Source organism: Sphaerodactylus townsendi, linkage group LG06 (assembly GCF_021028975.2).
Source record: "Sphaerodactylus townsendi isolate TG3544 linkage group LG06, MPM_Stown_v2.3, whole genome shotgun sequence".
NCBI lineage: Eukaryota > Metazoa > Chordata > Lepidosauria > Squamata > Sphaerodactylidae > Sphaerodactylus > Sphaerodactylus townsendi.
In genome coordinates this window covers 44,261,657-44,277,904 of record NC_059430.1, presented here as the reverse complement: position 1 = coordinate 44,277,904, position 16,248 = coordinate 44,261,657, and the positions used below count along the sequence as shown (strand labels likewise).

The 16,248-nt window shown below is 43.0% G+C and overlaps 2 protein-coding genes across 4 annotated transcripts; one reads left to right on the top strand and one right to left on the bottom strand.

The window, feature by feature from the left end:
* The first annotated feature begins 1,909 nt into the window (after nt 1-1,909).
* CYREN (cell cycle regulator of NHEJ) lies at nt 1,910-6,824 on the top strand. Its single transcript, XM_048502478.1, has 4 exons — nt 1,910-2,133; nt 2,718-2,841; nt 3,946-4,012; nt 4,813-6,824. Exons 2-4 carry the CDS (start codon nt 2,720-2,722, stop codon nt 5,050-5,052), a joined length of 429 nt encoding a protein of 142 aa, XP_048358435.1. The 5' UTR covers nt 1,910-2,133; nt 2,718-2,719; the 3' UTR covers nt 5,053-6,824.
* Nucleotides 6,825-8,123: 1,299 nt separating this feature from the next.
* Nucleotides 8,124-15,516, bottom strand: TMEM140 (transmembrane protein 140). Of its 3 annotated transcripts, none has more exons than XM_048502314.1 (3): nt 15,329-15,516; nt 10,788-10,900; nt 8,124-10,440 (listed from the first exon to the last, which is right to left on the bottom strand). In XM_048502314.1, the coding sequence occupies exons 2-3, from the start codon at nt 10,792-10,794 to the stop codon at nt 9,800-9,802; spliced, it is 648 nt and encodes a 215-aa protein (XP_048358271.1). In that variant the 5' UTR covers nt 10,795-10,900; nt 15,329-15,516; the 3' UTR covers nt 8,124-9,799. The 3 variants fall into 3 exon arrangements, with proteins under 3 accessions (XP_048358271.1, XP_048358273.1, XP_048358272.1); XM_048502316.1 differs by having other exon boundaries at nt 8,124-10,437; XM_048502315.1 differs by lacking the exon at nt 15,329-15,516 and adding an exon at nt 14,951-15,111.
* Nucleotides 15,517-16,248: the final 732 nt, after the last annotated feature.

Below are 16,248 nucleotides of genomic sequence, written 5' to 3'. Positions count from 1 at the left end.
GACTTGTTTAGCCATTGTAGCATACTCTCTTACTTTGTTCTCCCAATTTCTGTATTTGGAATTTTCCAGCTATTACTCAAGCAGCTGTTAGCAAGGGTTTTGTGGTTTTACATCGGACAGGGATCCCTATAACTCTTTCAAAAAAGGAGATAAAGTTAGTCTGACATTTATTCTTGAACAGCATGTATTAATATGCTGGAGGTGGCTTACAATGATTTCATTACACACAGCAAACTATAAACAGCTAGCAGCCAATACACTAGATAGAATAACACCAGAAAAATTATTCATCCCCTGAACTAGATAACCTGATCTTGTAAGCTAAGTAGGGTCACCCCTGGTTAGTATTTGAATGATAGGCTAGGGTTACTACACAGAGAATGTGACTTGATGGCAGAAAACAAATAAAACCTTATAAAGAGTTAGCAAATAAAACAACAGAATAAGACAAAACTATAAATCACTTTATAGTAGTAATTGTTTCAGTAATTATTTCTGCATTCAAGTTGTTTATATTGAAATGAATAGATATGATTTACTCACCAGGATGCTGGCAGTATCACAGGATAAAAGTGTAACGATTGCACAGTGATGATTACACTATAACTCAAACTATCGGTCATCCCCCCATTTTGTTTTGTACAGAACTAACTTGATGAAAAGTTCTGTGGAGTTCAAAAACTTGCATAATTGTGTGGTATTTTGGTCCCCACAGAAAGATGTTATATATGACTTTTATTTTTGTAATTTTCCCCTACTTTGGGAATATTTGGACTTAGTAAATGAAAAATATCTTGAGAAGATGCTTCAGAACATTATAATTATCCTCAGTTCACTTTGTGCCTCAATTAAAATGAACCATTATTTATTATGTTAATATAAAGACTATTCATTTTTCTCTTTGTTTTTGGCTCTTTGAAGGGAACTGTGGGTTCTGGGTTTTGTTTGTTTGTTTCCAGCATAGTAAGGGTGCAACTGAACAACACACATGCTATGTTTTTGGACAGTGTTCTGAAGGGGTTAGTGCTGGATTAGATTCTGGGATACCCAGGTTATAAATTCTCACTACCATGGAAGCTCCTTGAGTGGCCTGGGAATGGTACCACAAGCCTAATTTACCTGCCAGGGCTGTAAGATGAAAGACAGAAAGATGTATGCCACTGGAAAGGTGGGAGGAAAATATACTAAATAAGCAAGTCAAGCAAGGGTGCAACCTTGACAGTTAACCCCTTCCGGAGCCTCGTTGTCTTTCCATACAAGATCTGGGCAGAGAAGCCCAAAATAAATGACCCTCTCTCCCGCTTTTCTCTTTTTAATGAAAAGTCTGGAGAACTCGGAAGTTTGCAAAGAACATGTTTTTTGGCTCGTCTTCTCTTAGGCAGGAATAAATTCTTGTTGGTTGTGAGGGTTTTTCCGGGCTGAGTGGCCGTGGTCTGGTGGCTCTTGTTCCTAACGTTTCGCCTGCATCTGTGGCTGGCATCTTCAGAGGTGCACCACAGGACACAGTGTGTAACAGACTTCCCTCTGTGATACACCTCTGAAGATGCCAGCCACAGATGCAGGCGAAACGTTAGGAAGAAGAGCCACCAGACCACTGCCACTCAGCCCGGAAAAAAACCCACAACCAGTTCGGCCGTGAAATCCTTCGACAAAACTCTGTTGTCTTTAAGGCGCTGCTACCGGACTCCTCCTTCATTCTGGTTCAACATCTTACATGATTTACATTGTTTTTGCCGTCGACGGGGGAGAATTTAACCGATTCATTTAAGGATCCTGCGCCCCCACTGGCAGCCACAGAACGATTCGACTCGGGGGCGGAGAATCGTAGAGCTACATTTCTATTGGCCCTTCCGTCTTAAAGCGGCTCTTGCCAGCCAATGGACACAAGCCAAGGTGGAACCCATTGCCGCCTTTGTGCGGGGAAGGCGATCCTTAATCCACATGGCTTTGCTTCCTTCCGGGTTTGTGTGTGTTTTTCCTGCAGCAATTCTGAGACCGGCGTCTGTCCTGGCGGGGACTGAAGGTTTGCCTCTTGCGCTCAGTGCCGGAGGCGAGAGGCCTTGCTGAGTCCCTCATTGCACCTCCTACAAGGGACTGAACGGGCTGTGCCAAGGTGCTGGATTTACGGAGGAAGTAAGGAAGGTTTTGTTGAGAGGTTTCTTGCTGGAAAAGATTAAAGAGCCCCTCCATAGGTTGAAATGCCCTTGACCAGCAGAAATAATAATAAGAATTTAATAGCTCTTTTTAAACACCAAGAACATAACTTTTGCACTCCGTTTCGTTATAGAATTCAGTGCAAACCAGCTGTATTTAGGTAAACTTTGGGAAGTCAGAAAAAATCCTGCCCATCTCCTGCTTCTGTGGTAAAGCCACACAGCCTCTGCCTGTAAACATTGCAAGCTAAGCAATCTGCCCAATCAAATCTCCCCTGCTGTCACTTCAAGTCTACCTGTGTCTTGTTGATCTGTACTCATTGCCATTCCTGCATTCTGCACAGAAACATGGATTATAATCCCTACTGGAGCAGTACATGTGTTTTATGGCAGCAGGGCAGTTAGTTTCCGGCTCAAATACTGATTGTGAGCATAGGAGAGTCAGGAATATGTGAAGATAACCAGTCCCTGCCCTGGGATGCACCCTGATAGGCATGGTGCTACCTAGCACAAACCACCCAAACTCTCTTAAGTTTTCCCCTGGTTTGTTTCTTCTTGAATCAGAGATGGAAACTTCTGAAGCAGCAAAGAAGCGGATCCTCCCAGCATGGATGACAGAGAGGAGGACTGAACCTGCGCAAAAGTGGGCAGAAATGAGGAGAAAGAGAAGAAAAAAAGTTTGGACAAGGTAAGAGTTATTTGTGTGAGGAGTTTGGCCCCGCTGCTTGCATGGAGGCTTGAAAATTCTCAGCAGAGACAGACAGTAAGGAACTGTTGTTTGAGGAAAGTTGCCACCATGCAGGGGTGTACTGCTCTAGGGACATGGGGACACCCATGTCCCTGGGTGCACTCCTTTTGATCACGTGATGAAATGGCGTGGCACCCCGCCCCGCTCCAGGATGTGGAGAGTGCAGGAGCCAGCCTCCAGGGACGTGGAGGGGAGCTCTGTGGTGGGGGGCAGCCCCCTGCCCTCCCGGGCTCCTTGCAGCCTGGCTTCTGCAGGCCCTGGGGAGAGCAGGAGCCGGCCTCCAGGGATGCGATGGGGGGGCAGAGCTCCATGACTGGCAGCGGCAGTACCCCACCCTTCCAGGCTTCCTTCAGCCCAGATTTTGCCCTCCCCATGGCCTGGGGAGAGCGTGAGCCAGCCTCTAGGGACAGGGGGGCACACCCCCAGCCTCTGTGCTTTCAAAAGCCAGCCTGCACAGAGGCCGGGGGCAGGGAGGTGCCCAGAGTTGTCTCTGGGCGCTGTTTCCCTCCGATACTCCTCTGCCACCATGTACTGTGCTAGTGCCCTCCAAATAGTGGTGCTCCAAATGGATGGAAGTGATATAGCACCAGAACTAATGGTAAAAGGACAATACCCTGGACAAACTATCCTTCCATTGGTTTAGGAGATTATGAAGGTAAAATAAGGTTTATTATATGCCAAATGTCATTCTCTCCCTGCACACACCCACAATTGCAGGGCCAGGGGAAATGATTAAAAGTGGATTCTTGTGCATGATGGTTCAGTGCAGCAGAAAACAGAAGAATAATAGGGAGACAGGAATGGAGCCATAGTTAAGGACAAAGTTGGAGAGCATTAACAATAATTAATAAATCTATTTCAGACAATCTTTACCCTTCTTTCCAAGCGCTAGTTACAGTGATTATAACTGACTAGGAGAGATCAAAGATGTAATCTGGGAAATGTAACATTCTTCCACCTGCTGTTTTCTGCTTGCTGCAGCCAAATTTTCCCTTACTTATTGTATACTTCAGGCTTCAGCATGTGATATTTTTCTCTCTGTAGGACTGAGACTGTCTATTGTATGAATGAAGCAGAGCTGGTAGATGCAGCCCTGTGTGTTCTGGCAGAGGTGAGCATCTATTTACTTTGCAGCTCTCCTTCCTCCCCTGCGGGGACTCATAGCAGTTTATATCATTCTCATCCTGGTGGCTCCTTGCTCCTTTCCCTTATCTGACTGTGGAGGTTGCCACTTGCCTAAGATTCTTGCCCCAAGAGACCTCGCTCTCTGAAAACACAGACAGGAGTGGGCCTAAGCAGTGGAAGTTCCTTTTGCTGATCCACCTCTCTGTTGTCAAATTTAGGGACTACAGGTTTGTTTTTGTGGCAAACTAATCTGGAGAACCCAGTCCTACACATGAAGCCTGCTGGGTGACCTTGGGCTAGCTCAGTGGTTCTCAAGATTCCTGATGCCACAACCCTTTAATACAGTTCCTCATGTTGTGGTGACCCCCAACCCTAACATTTATCCTTTTTACAGATGGAGAACACTGATGCAGAGTCTTAGGCGATCCCTGTGAAAGGGTCGTTCGACCCCCAAAGGGGTCCCAACCCCCAGGTTGAGAACCACTGGGCTAGCTCGTTTTCTCAGAAAACTTTCAGCTCCACCTACCTCACAAGGTGTCGGTTGTGGGGAGAAGGAAGGTGATTGTAAACCACTTTGAGACTCCTTAAAGGTTAAGTTGGGTATAAAAATCAACTCTTTTTTTAAGGGCACAGAGAATCCATTTTAATTTTTAAAATTGGAACCAGTATGGTAGATATCAATGTCTTACCAATACTTCTTAGGGGATGTGGAAGAACTATGTAGTTCTGAGGGTTGCCCCTCACCTGCAGGAACATGCACATATGTGTGTTTACTTTATTTACTAGAAATCCAAGGGCAGAGAAGTGGAGATGACATCATCGGAAGATGAAGCCCAAGAGCCTCAGCAAGTAATGGTAGATCCTCAGTGGACTTCAGTGAGTGGATGCGGTGACGCAGGGGCCCAGAGCCATGGGAATGAATCCGAGACTCTGAACAAATTGTCAGTTTCAGCCTGCAACAAAAAAACTAAACCAGATGAAGATGATGATGCTTTAAAATTTGTCAGGGAGATCTTCTTTACTTAGCTTGCAAGCTTAATTCTCTACATTCTGGTGATTAAGGGTGTTTTGAGGCATGAGGGCAACCTTGTGGTGACAGCAGATGGCAAATATGTAGCCAGAGTGCTATGTCATAACCACATATTTTTCCAGGTTCTTTGTGCACGCTGCTTGTTCATTGGATTTTAATAACTGAACTGTACTGCTAAAGAATAACGATAGTGGAAGTTTCTCACATGCAGTCTTGCTTCTTGTTCCACTGCAAGGAAGATCTGTGAGGTTTTGCTCAAGGCTCCATCCCAAGCCGCCCTGCCTCAAACTAGAGTCTGCCCTTAATCCGGGTTTGCAGTTGTTCACTCCGCTGGACAGCATCTATCTGAGAATGTTGAGGGGTTTCCTTGCCCCACCACCAATCTGGACTGCTCCCAGCTCCTTATCCTACTAGGCCCCTCTGCCTTCATTCTAAGAATGCCAGATGCCAGGCTAGAAAGCAATCTGTTCCTTGAAGGGTTCTTAGGTAGAAGGAAGTTCAGTGGGCATGGCCTTCTTACTGTTGCAGAGATTAATTTCACCCAAGCTTGATAGTTATTTTAAAACAAGTGTCTCATGAAGTCCGGCAGCCTCATTTTATTCTACAGTAGAGGAGGTGGCCCTTTCTCCTGCTGTAGGGAAAGGGAAGTTTTGTAAGACTTCTTATGATTGAGAAAAGTGGGGTATAAATCCAAACTCTCCTTTGTTGTGATTTTACTTGCAGTTACTGCTACAGTCCTGCTAACTTTGGCACACTGAAATTGCTGCAAGAGGTTTTGAGCTTGAAAATAAGGCCTTTAATGCCTTTTGTAAGTAGAGCATATTTCATTCTGTGGCAACAATAAGAAGCATGACTCATGGGAAATGTAAGCTTGAATTATATTTGGAGGGCTGTAGCCATGCTATCAGTGCTTAAGGGTTTTTTATTGTTTTGGCTGTAGATTCATTGCAGCACATGCAAGGGCATAATTTTAACAATATCCTCAACTGTTATGCAACCCTAGTGTTTGTTGATCTGGCATGGAATGACTAACCTCTGCACCTCAAGGCCATTGTTACATGCAGATCATGAAATGGTATAGGTTTTTCTGGCTTATTCGCAGCTATTTTGCTGGTCTCTGTAGACAGCTACTTAAGTACAGAATAAAATATGCCTATAACGTTTTAATTGCTTTTCTGCATAGAGTACTTTAAACTGATCATCTAAGGTACAAACTGGTTTTTCTAAAACACTAAAGAGCAAAAGATATGCTATAGCCAACTTAAGAAAATAACAGATGGTGATTTTAATTTCTCCAGCCTGTGACTCTGGCAAACATACAGATTCTAGTTAAGGAAAAGATTACCAAGGAAATGAATACTGTAATGTACCACAAATATCCTACAGAATCTACATTTTTTACAGCTTGCTCCATCAGTACTAGCTTACAGCGTGACTCCTCCATACTGAACTCTTACTGTAAAGACCACTGACTAGAACATCCTGATCTTCCCTTTCAGCACGTAGTTGTCACTAGATATTTATCTTTGTATTTCAGCTGGAAAGACACATACTATGATGGAAAATGAACATTAGACAACCTACATGAAAACATGTTCCCATAAAGAATAGGGTGTTTGTAGTCAGTTTGCTTAGAACCCGTTCGAGCTAATTAATTCCAGTTAATATGTTGCCATGTTCAATGTAACGTAACACAAGACATCAATGTAGAAGTATTAAACGTGTACAGCTTCTCCCATCTTGTGAAAAGTTGTACCTAACAAAAGTATCAGAATCCCTGGAAACTCATATTTTGGGCATTGCCTCTTTAAAAATTGTTCTTTGGGCTGATCTTGGTGTAAGAAAATAATGTTTAAACAAGCTATGTGGTTGCTGTTGCTTGATGAAATGATCAACGTTGTGATGTAGGTGTTGAGAAGTACCATATTCGCTATCTCATGCATTGCACAGTACACCCGTGGAGTTTGGGATTCCCACCATGTAACAGATGCAAGTTGCAGGTTCTCAGTTATTCCCACACATAGTTTCCAGTCTATAGTGCAGTGATGGCGAACCTTTTCGAGACCGAGTGCCCAAACTGCAACCCAAAACCCATTTATTTATCGCAAAGTGCCAACATGGCAATTTAACCTGAATACTGAGGTTTTAGTATAGAAAAAATGGTTGGCTCCAAGGCGCACGTTACTCAAGAGCAGAGGTCTTCAAACTATGGCCCTCCAGACGTTCAGGAACTACAATTCCCATCAGCCTCTGCCAGCATGGCCAAGTAGCAGGGCTGATGGGAATTGTAGTTCCTGAACATCTGGAGGGCCATAGTTTGAAGACCCCTGCTCAAGAGTAAGCTTGGTGGTAGTCGGTGGCTTTGCTTTAAAGCAACTGTGCAATGCTTTGAACAGGTGAATCACGACCCTAGGAGGGTTTACTCAGAAGCAAACCCCATTGCCAGCAACCGAGCTTACTCCCAGGTAAAGGATCATGCTTTCGTTCTTCCCATGAAAATCAGTAGGGTTTAACAGCGCTTAACAGGGTTGCCTACACTGCTTCCCCAAAACTAGGTTTTAGGTTTAATGCTAATAATCTCCCTGAAATAATTACACTATTATCACATGATGAACTCTGTGTACGCGTGCCCACAGAGAGGGTTCTGAGTGCCACCTCTGGCACCCGTGCCATAGGTTCACCACCACTGCTATAGTGTGTGTGGAGAAGGGACTTAAGCATTGCTTCAGCACTGTTTCCCTGAGCTGAAACAGTACATTTCTCCAGCAGGCCCTCTTGTCGGAGCGTCCCCCCACCGCCAACTTCCTGGGACAGTTTCAAATTGGGAGAAGTGTGTGTGGAGACCGAAGCCTAATCAGGTACCACATGCATGGGAATTGAGAGCCCACGATTCAGAGACTTATGCATTGTCATCCTGTGTATGAATCAGCCCTGCAAATTATTGACCGAACACACAACCAGCCCTGTAAAAATTACAGAGAATGTATAATGCCACTACAAAATGTTACAGAAATTCTTCAATCTGAAATTTGTTCTGCTTCTAAAAAACCAAACACAGCATATCACATAATGGTGAACAAGACTTTTATTTGAACATTTTTTTCTCAAGAGAACAAGTTTTTGTTTTGAATCTGCAATGTGACTAGGTCATTTATACTGAAAAGATGAAAGAGGTTGGGTCTTTTCAAATTGTTCACAAGAAAGGGAAAGAAAAGCTTCCTTCATTATGGAGCAATGACTACTTGTCAGCATATAGATAAATCAAGGTGGTAGTATTATCAGTTACCAAACCAAGATCAGCTGTATGCTTGGAACATATAAGATTTTTTTCAAGAAAAGCCTTAACTAGTTACAACCTGATCCTAACTGGATTTGAGAGGAAATGGTCCTATTCACGTTTGCATCTCATATTTCTTGAACATCTTTTTGAGCCTATAGTAGAGCTCCTTTGCCTGCCATAATTTGGTTTTTTTCATAGTCACAAATTCTGTTTGTTGAATGGTGAGACTAAACAGAAATATCAGCCAATTTTCCTTTAAAATGTTTAACCAGCATTCCAACTAACTGAAAATGGCAGCAAAGTTAGTGTACCTAACAATAGTAAACTGTCATTTTTTTGGTTTAAACATTAGAGAACACAACCGTATCAACTGAAAACAGTATGAATTATGGCAATCACTTGCTAAACATGGAAGTAATAGAACACTGTGCTGCTTAACCTGTAGTTTTATCCTTTTCAAACAATCCCTGATGCTGATAGGTTTTTTTTAGCACAAAAACAGCCTTCAAATTTGTTTGCCCAGCTACAGAGAAATCCTCTCCCCAGAGCTCTCATTAGGAGAAGCAAAGAGACAACAGCAGTCTTTTCCAAGCAGCCAAAAAGGCAGCTCCTACCATTGGTTAACTTCCCCACACTCCACCACAAACAGGAAAAGACTATGCCAGAGGAGAGGGGGGAGGGATGATAGTGATCTCAAGTAATGGCAGTCTTTGGTGGGGCCCAGCTCGTAAAAGCTTGTTATCGCTTGGTGATTTGTGAAAGTGCAAGGACTGCCAGATTAGACACAAAGGCAAGCTTGTACACTTCCAAGAAAATGCCACATAGTTATCTGCTGTTAATGTAAAATGCACTATTATTCTCTGAGAGGGTATATTTTCCCTGTTCCATTTACAATACAAACCAAGCAACCTTTCTGCTCTAGAACAGCAGACAGAAGGTAATATATTGGAGTATCTCTCCCGAGCACATCTCTCCTGGTGTGCTCATCCTATACAAGAACACTATTTCATAGTCCGCTCTTTTGGGACCCAGAAAGGCAACCCTGCTGAATACACCTACTTATGCTGCCCATCACGGTGTTTGGTGAGCCAAGCAGAGGAATCTGTTGGATGAGTGGATGCTTTAACTGCAACCCAGATTGTTTCCTCTCTGCCACTTATAAGCCATGTTTTCCCCAAAGCAAGCTATTGGAGGAAAGGTGAAGAAAACAACGAATATTCATGTGTAATTTTTAAACTGACAATCTTTGCAGATGACTATTTCCATGTGCAAAAATGTGTCCAAGTGTTGGCTTCTGCCGCTTTCAGAAAAACCAAGTGCAAAACTAATTAACTTGCAAAATCACATTTCCCAGAGCAACTTAACATCTAACCTGACTCAGTGGAATACATATACCGATGCGCAGGTGTTGCTCAAAAGGCACTTTAAACATACTGCCTAACACAAATGCATGAATTTGGTAATTAAACATACAGGATGCTCTTTACTGGAACGAACTGTCCCGCAGGAAGCTCATCTTTGACCCGTACCAGGTACATCCCAATGATGATCGTGTGGAGCAAGAGCAAGGCGTGGGCCCCAGCTAAGGCTACAAAAACCTCACCAAGTTCAGAGATCAGAACCCACCTCTGCATCTGGAAGAGAAACAAGCTGAGACCAGTGGGCAAACTGAAAGCACAAACAGCCAGCAGAGTACAGGCTAGTTTCCACCCATCTTTGTCTTTCAAGCACAGGGTCTGCAAGATGACACTGGCGACATAAAGGCACAACACTGGTGTGGAATAGACACAGATCCTGGACAAGATCAATGCAACTTTGCTGATTCCCATATTTTCTAAGTCCTTGAACAGAAGGCAATCCAGTTTTTCTGCTTCCTCATTCCACAGGCAGAAGTTGTAGAAGCCAATTCTCTTGGTTGGCAGGCTGACAATATTCCCAGCCTCCCAGATGAGAGCATAAAACAGCAAAGCAATGTAACCAGTCACCAAGAAGAGATTACTCAGATACAACAGATACAGACAGAATCTCTCCCTCCATAGCCCTCCATTGAAATTTCTTAGGGCTGTTTGAAACCAGGGCTGCATTTTCATCCTGAATTCACCTGCTAGGATAAAGAGAAAATCAGTTTCAGGTATATTCCAAAACAGTCTGAATCAAGTTTGCAAGACACAAGAGAACAAGACTTTCTGTTCACAATTACTCTTGAGCAGCTTTGCTTAGAGACAGTAAGTAGGAAAAGATGCCCCCCTCAGAACAGATGGATGTACCTGTGTTAAAAGAGAAGATGTACACAACCTAGAAATAAATATTACAGTAGACTGCGCTATGCCATTACTTGCCGTCTGCATGCTGTCTCCTCCTCACTCTGCCATGTTGTTTTTAGTTAGCCCACCATAGACACCAGTGATGACACAAACTGTTAAAATAGCATTTAAATTGATAGATTTGTACCTTTCATGGAAGGCTATTTTGCTGTAATTTCCAGGTTGGTTTCAAAGTGATGGTCCTTGTAGTGCCTCTGCTTCCTTTATGCTCTATTGGCTTTAACTTCAGACTAATGGTATCTAATTGAGAGGAAAATGAACACTCTAAAACAAGTTTCACTATGGAAGAGAAAGTCACCCACTATATAGTTTGAGTCAAAAACTGAAGTAAGTGTGTTAAGGAAATGTTTCCACAGGTGAGTAAATATTACATAATATTACACCTACCTTAGCCAGCTCACTTTCAGTAATAAAGGAGGTATGCACCCAGTGCTGAACTAGGCTACATCAACACATTGCCCAATATTGCACCGTCATTGCAATGTCACAGCCATTTACAGATGGATTTTGCTAGGTTAACAAGACTATCCAAAAGGTGAGGGAGTTATAGCACGACAATTGTATGATATCCAGCGATGCATGGATTCCGTCTCACATGGCCGTGAAAAGGGATTAGCAAGATGCCTGGGAGCACTGCGGTTGGTACTACTAGCCATCATAGCTCAATGGAAGTTTCTCTTCAGTCTCTCTCTCAGAACCAGACAGGAGAGCTGTTGCTACCATATTTGGACTGGGCCTCCCTAAGAACTTCAGGCTGGCCACTATTCTCTGCAGTAGATTGACTCTGGTTTACTTTTGTGTTCTGCCAACATCCCTGTGATTTGCTGCATTTTGAACCAGCAATCAGAGCAAGGAGAATATACTGGGAGGAACACTGTGCTTTTGTTTACTCTTCTTTTCTTCAGGTATGAACTTGAGATGTAGCCAGAGGTGTATGCCCTTGAACTGGTTTCATTACTGATGGGCTCAAGATAATCTAGTTATTATTTCTACATTTATTTTTATTGTATTTTTTATTGTTTTAAGACAGCTTGGGAAGAAAAGTGAATACATTTTCTAAGTAAATACATTTTCCAGCAGTTTTGGAGCCCTGGGAGGAAAATACATATTTTTTCTAGGAAAAAAATGAAAAGAGGGGGGGGGGTATTGTACTATGTGCAGTATTTTCGAAACTGTATAGATCAAAACTGCATCTATTTGAATGATTTAACAATATAAAATGCATAATGCAATATAAAGTTAGCATGTACAGTTGTATTTGGCATATTTATGAAACATCCTTTTTTGAAAGCAAAACTGCAAATTACTGAAAAGCGGAATGCAAATCCTATGCAACCTGAGCACATGTATGCTAGCTTTTTGCTACCCAAGAATAAGAAAAAAAAAACATTCAAAGGAGAACATTTCTGTAGTAATCAAGACAAAATGTTAAGAACATAAGAACTAGTCTGCTGGATCAGACCAGTCCACCTAGTCCAGCACTCTGCTACTCGCAGCGGCCCACCAGGTGCCTTTGGGAGCTCATGTGCAGGATGTGAAAGCAATGGCCTTCTGCTGCTGCTGCTCCTGAGCACCTGGTCTGCTAAGGCATTTGCAATCTGAGATCAAGGAGGATCAAGCTTGGTAGCCATAGATCGACTTCTCCTCCATAAATCTGTCCAAGCCCTTTTTAAAGCTATCCAGGTTAGTGGCCATCACCACCTCCTGTGGCAGCATATTCCAAACACCAATCACACGTTGCGTGAAGAAGTGTTTCCTTTTATTAGTCCTAATTCTTCCCCCCAGCATTTTCAATGAATGCCCCCTGGTTCTAGTACTGTGAGAAAGAGAGAAAAAGTTCTCTCTGTCCACATTTTCTACCCCATGCATAATTTTATAGACTTCAATCATATCCCCCCTCAGACATCTCCTCTCCAAACTAGAGAGTCCCAAATGCTGCAGCCTCTCCTCATAAGGAAGGAGCTCCAATCCTTCAATCACCCTCGTTGCCCTTCTCTGCACTTTTTCTATCTCTTCAAGTATCCTTTTTTTTTTTGAGATGTGGCGACCAGAACTGGACACAGTACTCCAAGTCAGCTTGAGTCGCACCACGGCTACTATAAAGGAGCATATAGGCAATCCTTGCAGTTTTATGATCCTTTCCTAATTATCCCCAGCATAGAGTTTGCCTTTTTCACAGCTACCATGCATTGAGTTGACATTCCCATGGAACTATCAACTAAGAAGCCCAAATCCCTTTCCTTGTCTGTGACTGATAGCACTGACCCTTGTAGCGTGTATGTGAAGTTTGGATTTTTTGCCCCTATGTGCATCACTTTGCATTTTACTACATTGAACTGCATTTGCCATTTCTTAGCCCACTCACCCCTAATTTATCCAAGGGTCTGCTTGGAGCTCTTATGATCAATCGCCTTTATGGTTCTCACCACCCTACATAATTTGGTATCATCTGCAAACTTGGCCACCACGCTACCCACCCCTCCTTCCAGGTCATTTATGAATAAGTTAAAGAGCACTGGTCCCAAAACGGATCCTTGGGGGACACCACTCCCTACATCTCTCCATTGTGAGAACTTCCTATTTATACCTACCCTTTGTTTCCTGTTCCTCAACCAATTTTTAATACATAGGAGGACTTCCCCTCTTATTCCTTCATTGCTGAGTTTTCTCAACAGTCTCTGGTGAGGAACTTTGTCAAAAGCCTTTTGGAACCCTAAGCAGACAATGTCCACTGGTTCCCCCTTATCCACATGCCTGTTTACACCCTCAAATAACTCTAGTACAGTGGTGGTCATGCTGGCAGGGGCTGATGGGAATTGTAGTTCATAACATCTGGAGTGCCAAAGGTTCGCCACCACAGCTCTAGTAAGTTTGTAAGACAGGACTTGCCTCTGCAAAAGCCATGCTGACTCTTCCTCAGCAGGTCTTGTTTTTCTACATGTTTAATAATTTTATCTGACTGGCCTGTAATTTCCTGGGTCTCCCCCCCCCCCCGACCCTTTCTTAAAGATTGGTATGATATTGACCATCTTCCAGTCTTCAGGGACGGAGGCAGATTTCAGGGATAAGTTGCATATTAAAGTGAGAACATTTTTGCTTTTGTTGGCCTCTCTAATTTTTTTTTCCATCTCAGAATCCTCTTGTGCGCTTTGGTCAGGGGGATGATAATATATTCCTAATGTTAAACTATCCTTCACCCCTGGTATTGATATCCACAGTGCTTCTGTAGAGGAATCAGCTCCCCCTGCATTGTTTATTTTATGTGACACTATGCTCTCTTTGATGTAGAGGGCCACCCCACCCCCAATACGCCCTGTCCTATCCTTCCTGTTGTTTAGATATACTCATACAGTAAATCTAGCAGTATATTTGGAGATCAAGTTAAGCCTGACAGAACTGAAAACACAGAACTGCAATTTAAAAAGTCCATCCTAATAGCATAATAGTTGTTACTGGTTTACCAATCCTTATAAACGCTTCTAAAAAAACATTGTCCCTTTCCTTTTTGTGAAACGATTACAATACTGGAAAACACTTCCAGCTTTAAAGCATATATGCATCCTATTTATTGCAGAATATTTTACACTCACTGTAATAAATACTATTATCTGCAGGTGAGATGGGAAGTTTTAAACAGGATGTAGTTAGCCACATCCACTCTATGGGTGCTTTACTAAAGGAAGTTTTACTTTCTTCTTTCTTTTATGTGCATCAGAGTAGGTTTATGTGCACCTCATAACCACATGACTTAAAAACATAATTCAGGGACACTCGAATACACACACCAGCCAATCTGGTCCTCATCACATAATTCCAAAGGGAGGGGGGTGGAATCTATTAAAAAAAATCTCCCAAACATTTGAAATACATAAACAACGTTTGACACTGTGGAATCTGAAAGCCAGAAAGAAAAAGCAGATTATATATATATATATATATAAAACACACACACACACACACACACACACCTCTGACCATTCCAAAGTAGTGTGAACTTAGATTCGATCCGTGGCCTGACGTTGAACACTTCGGAAAACAGTGCAGAGGCTGTTTAATTATGACGTCATGCAGTCTTCCTACAAAATTTTTCGCAAAGCCCGTTCCAGAGGAAACGCACGTTCCGCCGCAAGGCGTTTTTAATCTTTCGTACAGGAACTCCCTAACGAATCCAGTAGCATTTATTCTGATGCCAAGATTGGATCGCCACTTTGCCCCTCTGCTGAAGTTTTAAAAACCGTCTCAGCAAATCGCACAGCATGAGAAAATAGTTGGACCTGCTGTGTTTCTTACCATTTTACAAAGTTTGCTGCTGCTTTATTGTTTCTAACCGCGCTTGGCATCGTGTCTTCGAGCCCATCCAAACTGGAGGAAGGCAGAATATTCACTTAACGCACAAATAAATCAAAAACGTGTCTCCCACCAGAGTTGTGAACAAATCCAAGGCGAGCAATGATGAGAAGGGGGATGGGGCGAGGGAGAGCCGAGAACTGCTGAGCCATCAGTCATGCGGCTGCACTGAAAACATCCTATCCAACTCCAGCAAGCCCTGAACAGCCACGAAAGAAAGTTTCTGTGCGCCCCAACCCTGCTTGTTCCAAATTCATCAAAATATTTTATGTCACTATAAAGAGAGCGAGGAGTTCAAGGGGAAATCGTGAAAATACTTACTTGCGATAGCATTGAAGCCGCTCACCTCTCCAACCATTTGCCTTTTCCTCTAGGCGCTGTTTACTGTCTGAGCACTGTGGTGGCTCCCGATCACGCGCCGCACTGGCGCGGCCATGCATTGCCCTTTCGTTTTCGGTTTTCCTGCCTATGCTAATTTCGTGCAGCCCTCTCTTCCAACACCGCATGGATGGTGTCATCGGACATTTGTGTCTATGTGCAGAAATACACATGGAGGAGTAGGGAATTCTGTACGCTCCCAGGGCTGCTTTTATGACTCACTGCCTACTAGAGACCACCTGATATCTCTCTGCGTGGCAACCTGTTTGTAGACACTCACTATAAACTCAGATATTAAATAACTCTTCTGTGGTACTGCAACAATGTGGTGCTACTGCCCAGGTTTGTTGAATGGCCAGTGTCATGTGGGGAGGTTACACTGAGGCTCTCTAGCTATCCAGCAATTCCAAGATCTATCTTTGAATAGTAAATAATTTGTCACATTTTATGCCGATCCAGGATCATCCCACCCAGTTCATTAGATTGCTGCACCCAGCTGCCATTTTATTTCACTCTCCTGCACAGCTTGTATTAGAGCAGGCTGTCTGCTAAGCTGCTTCTAGCAATATAGATTAATTTTAAATAACCCACACAGTACAGATCTGCTGTAGGAAGGGTTCAACAACATGCAGAAAAACATATTTGGTAACCCGCTTGCACACAATACAGCCTGCAAATTAATGCCTTGATATCTCCCATAACACCAGTCATATAAGAGCCTTCTTTGTGTGAAACCCCTCAGGAGTAATGGGAAGAAGGGAACTCAAATGAACATTTGTATTCTGTTTAGCACGAGGGAGACCTTTTTAGAAGCTCTTACGTTGATCTGTTTCCATTGGATAGCTTCTGTTCTTTTTTTATTC

What these genes read in the sequence shown, in the direction of transcription:
- CYREN (XM_048502478.1), top strand. Translation starts at nt 2,720, where the DNA reads ATGGAAACTTCTGAAGCAGCAAAGAAGCGGATCCTCCCAGCATGGATG. An exon ending in AGAAAAAAAGTTTGGACAAG is followed by an intron (nt 2,842 to 3,945) that starts GTAAGAGTTATT and finishes TTCTCTCTGTAG; the next exon opens with GACTGAGACTGTCTATTGTA. An exon ending in CCCTGTGTGTTCTGGCAGAG is followed by an intron (nt 4,013 to 4,812) that starts GTGAGCATCTAT and finishes TTTATTTACTAG; the next exon opens with AAATCCAAGGGCAGAGAAGT.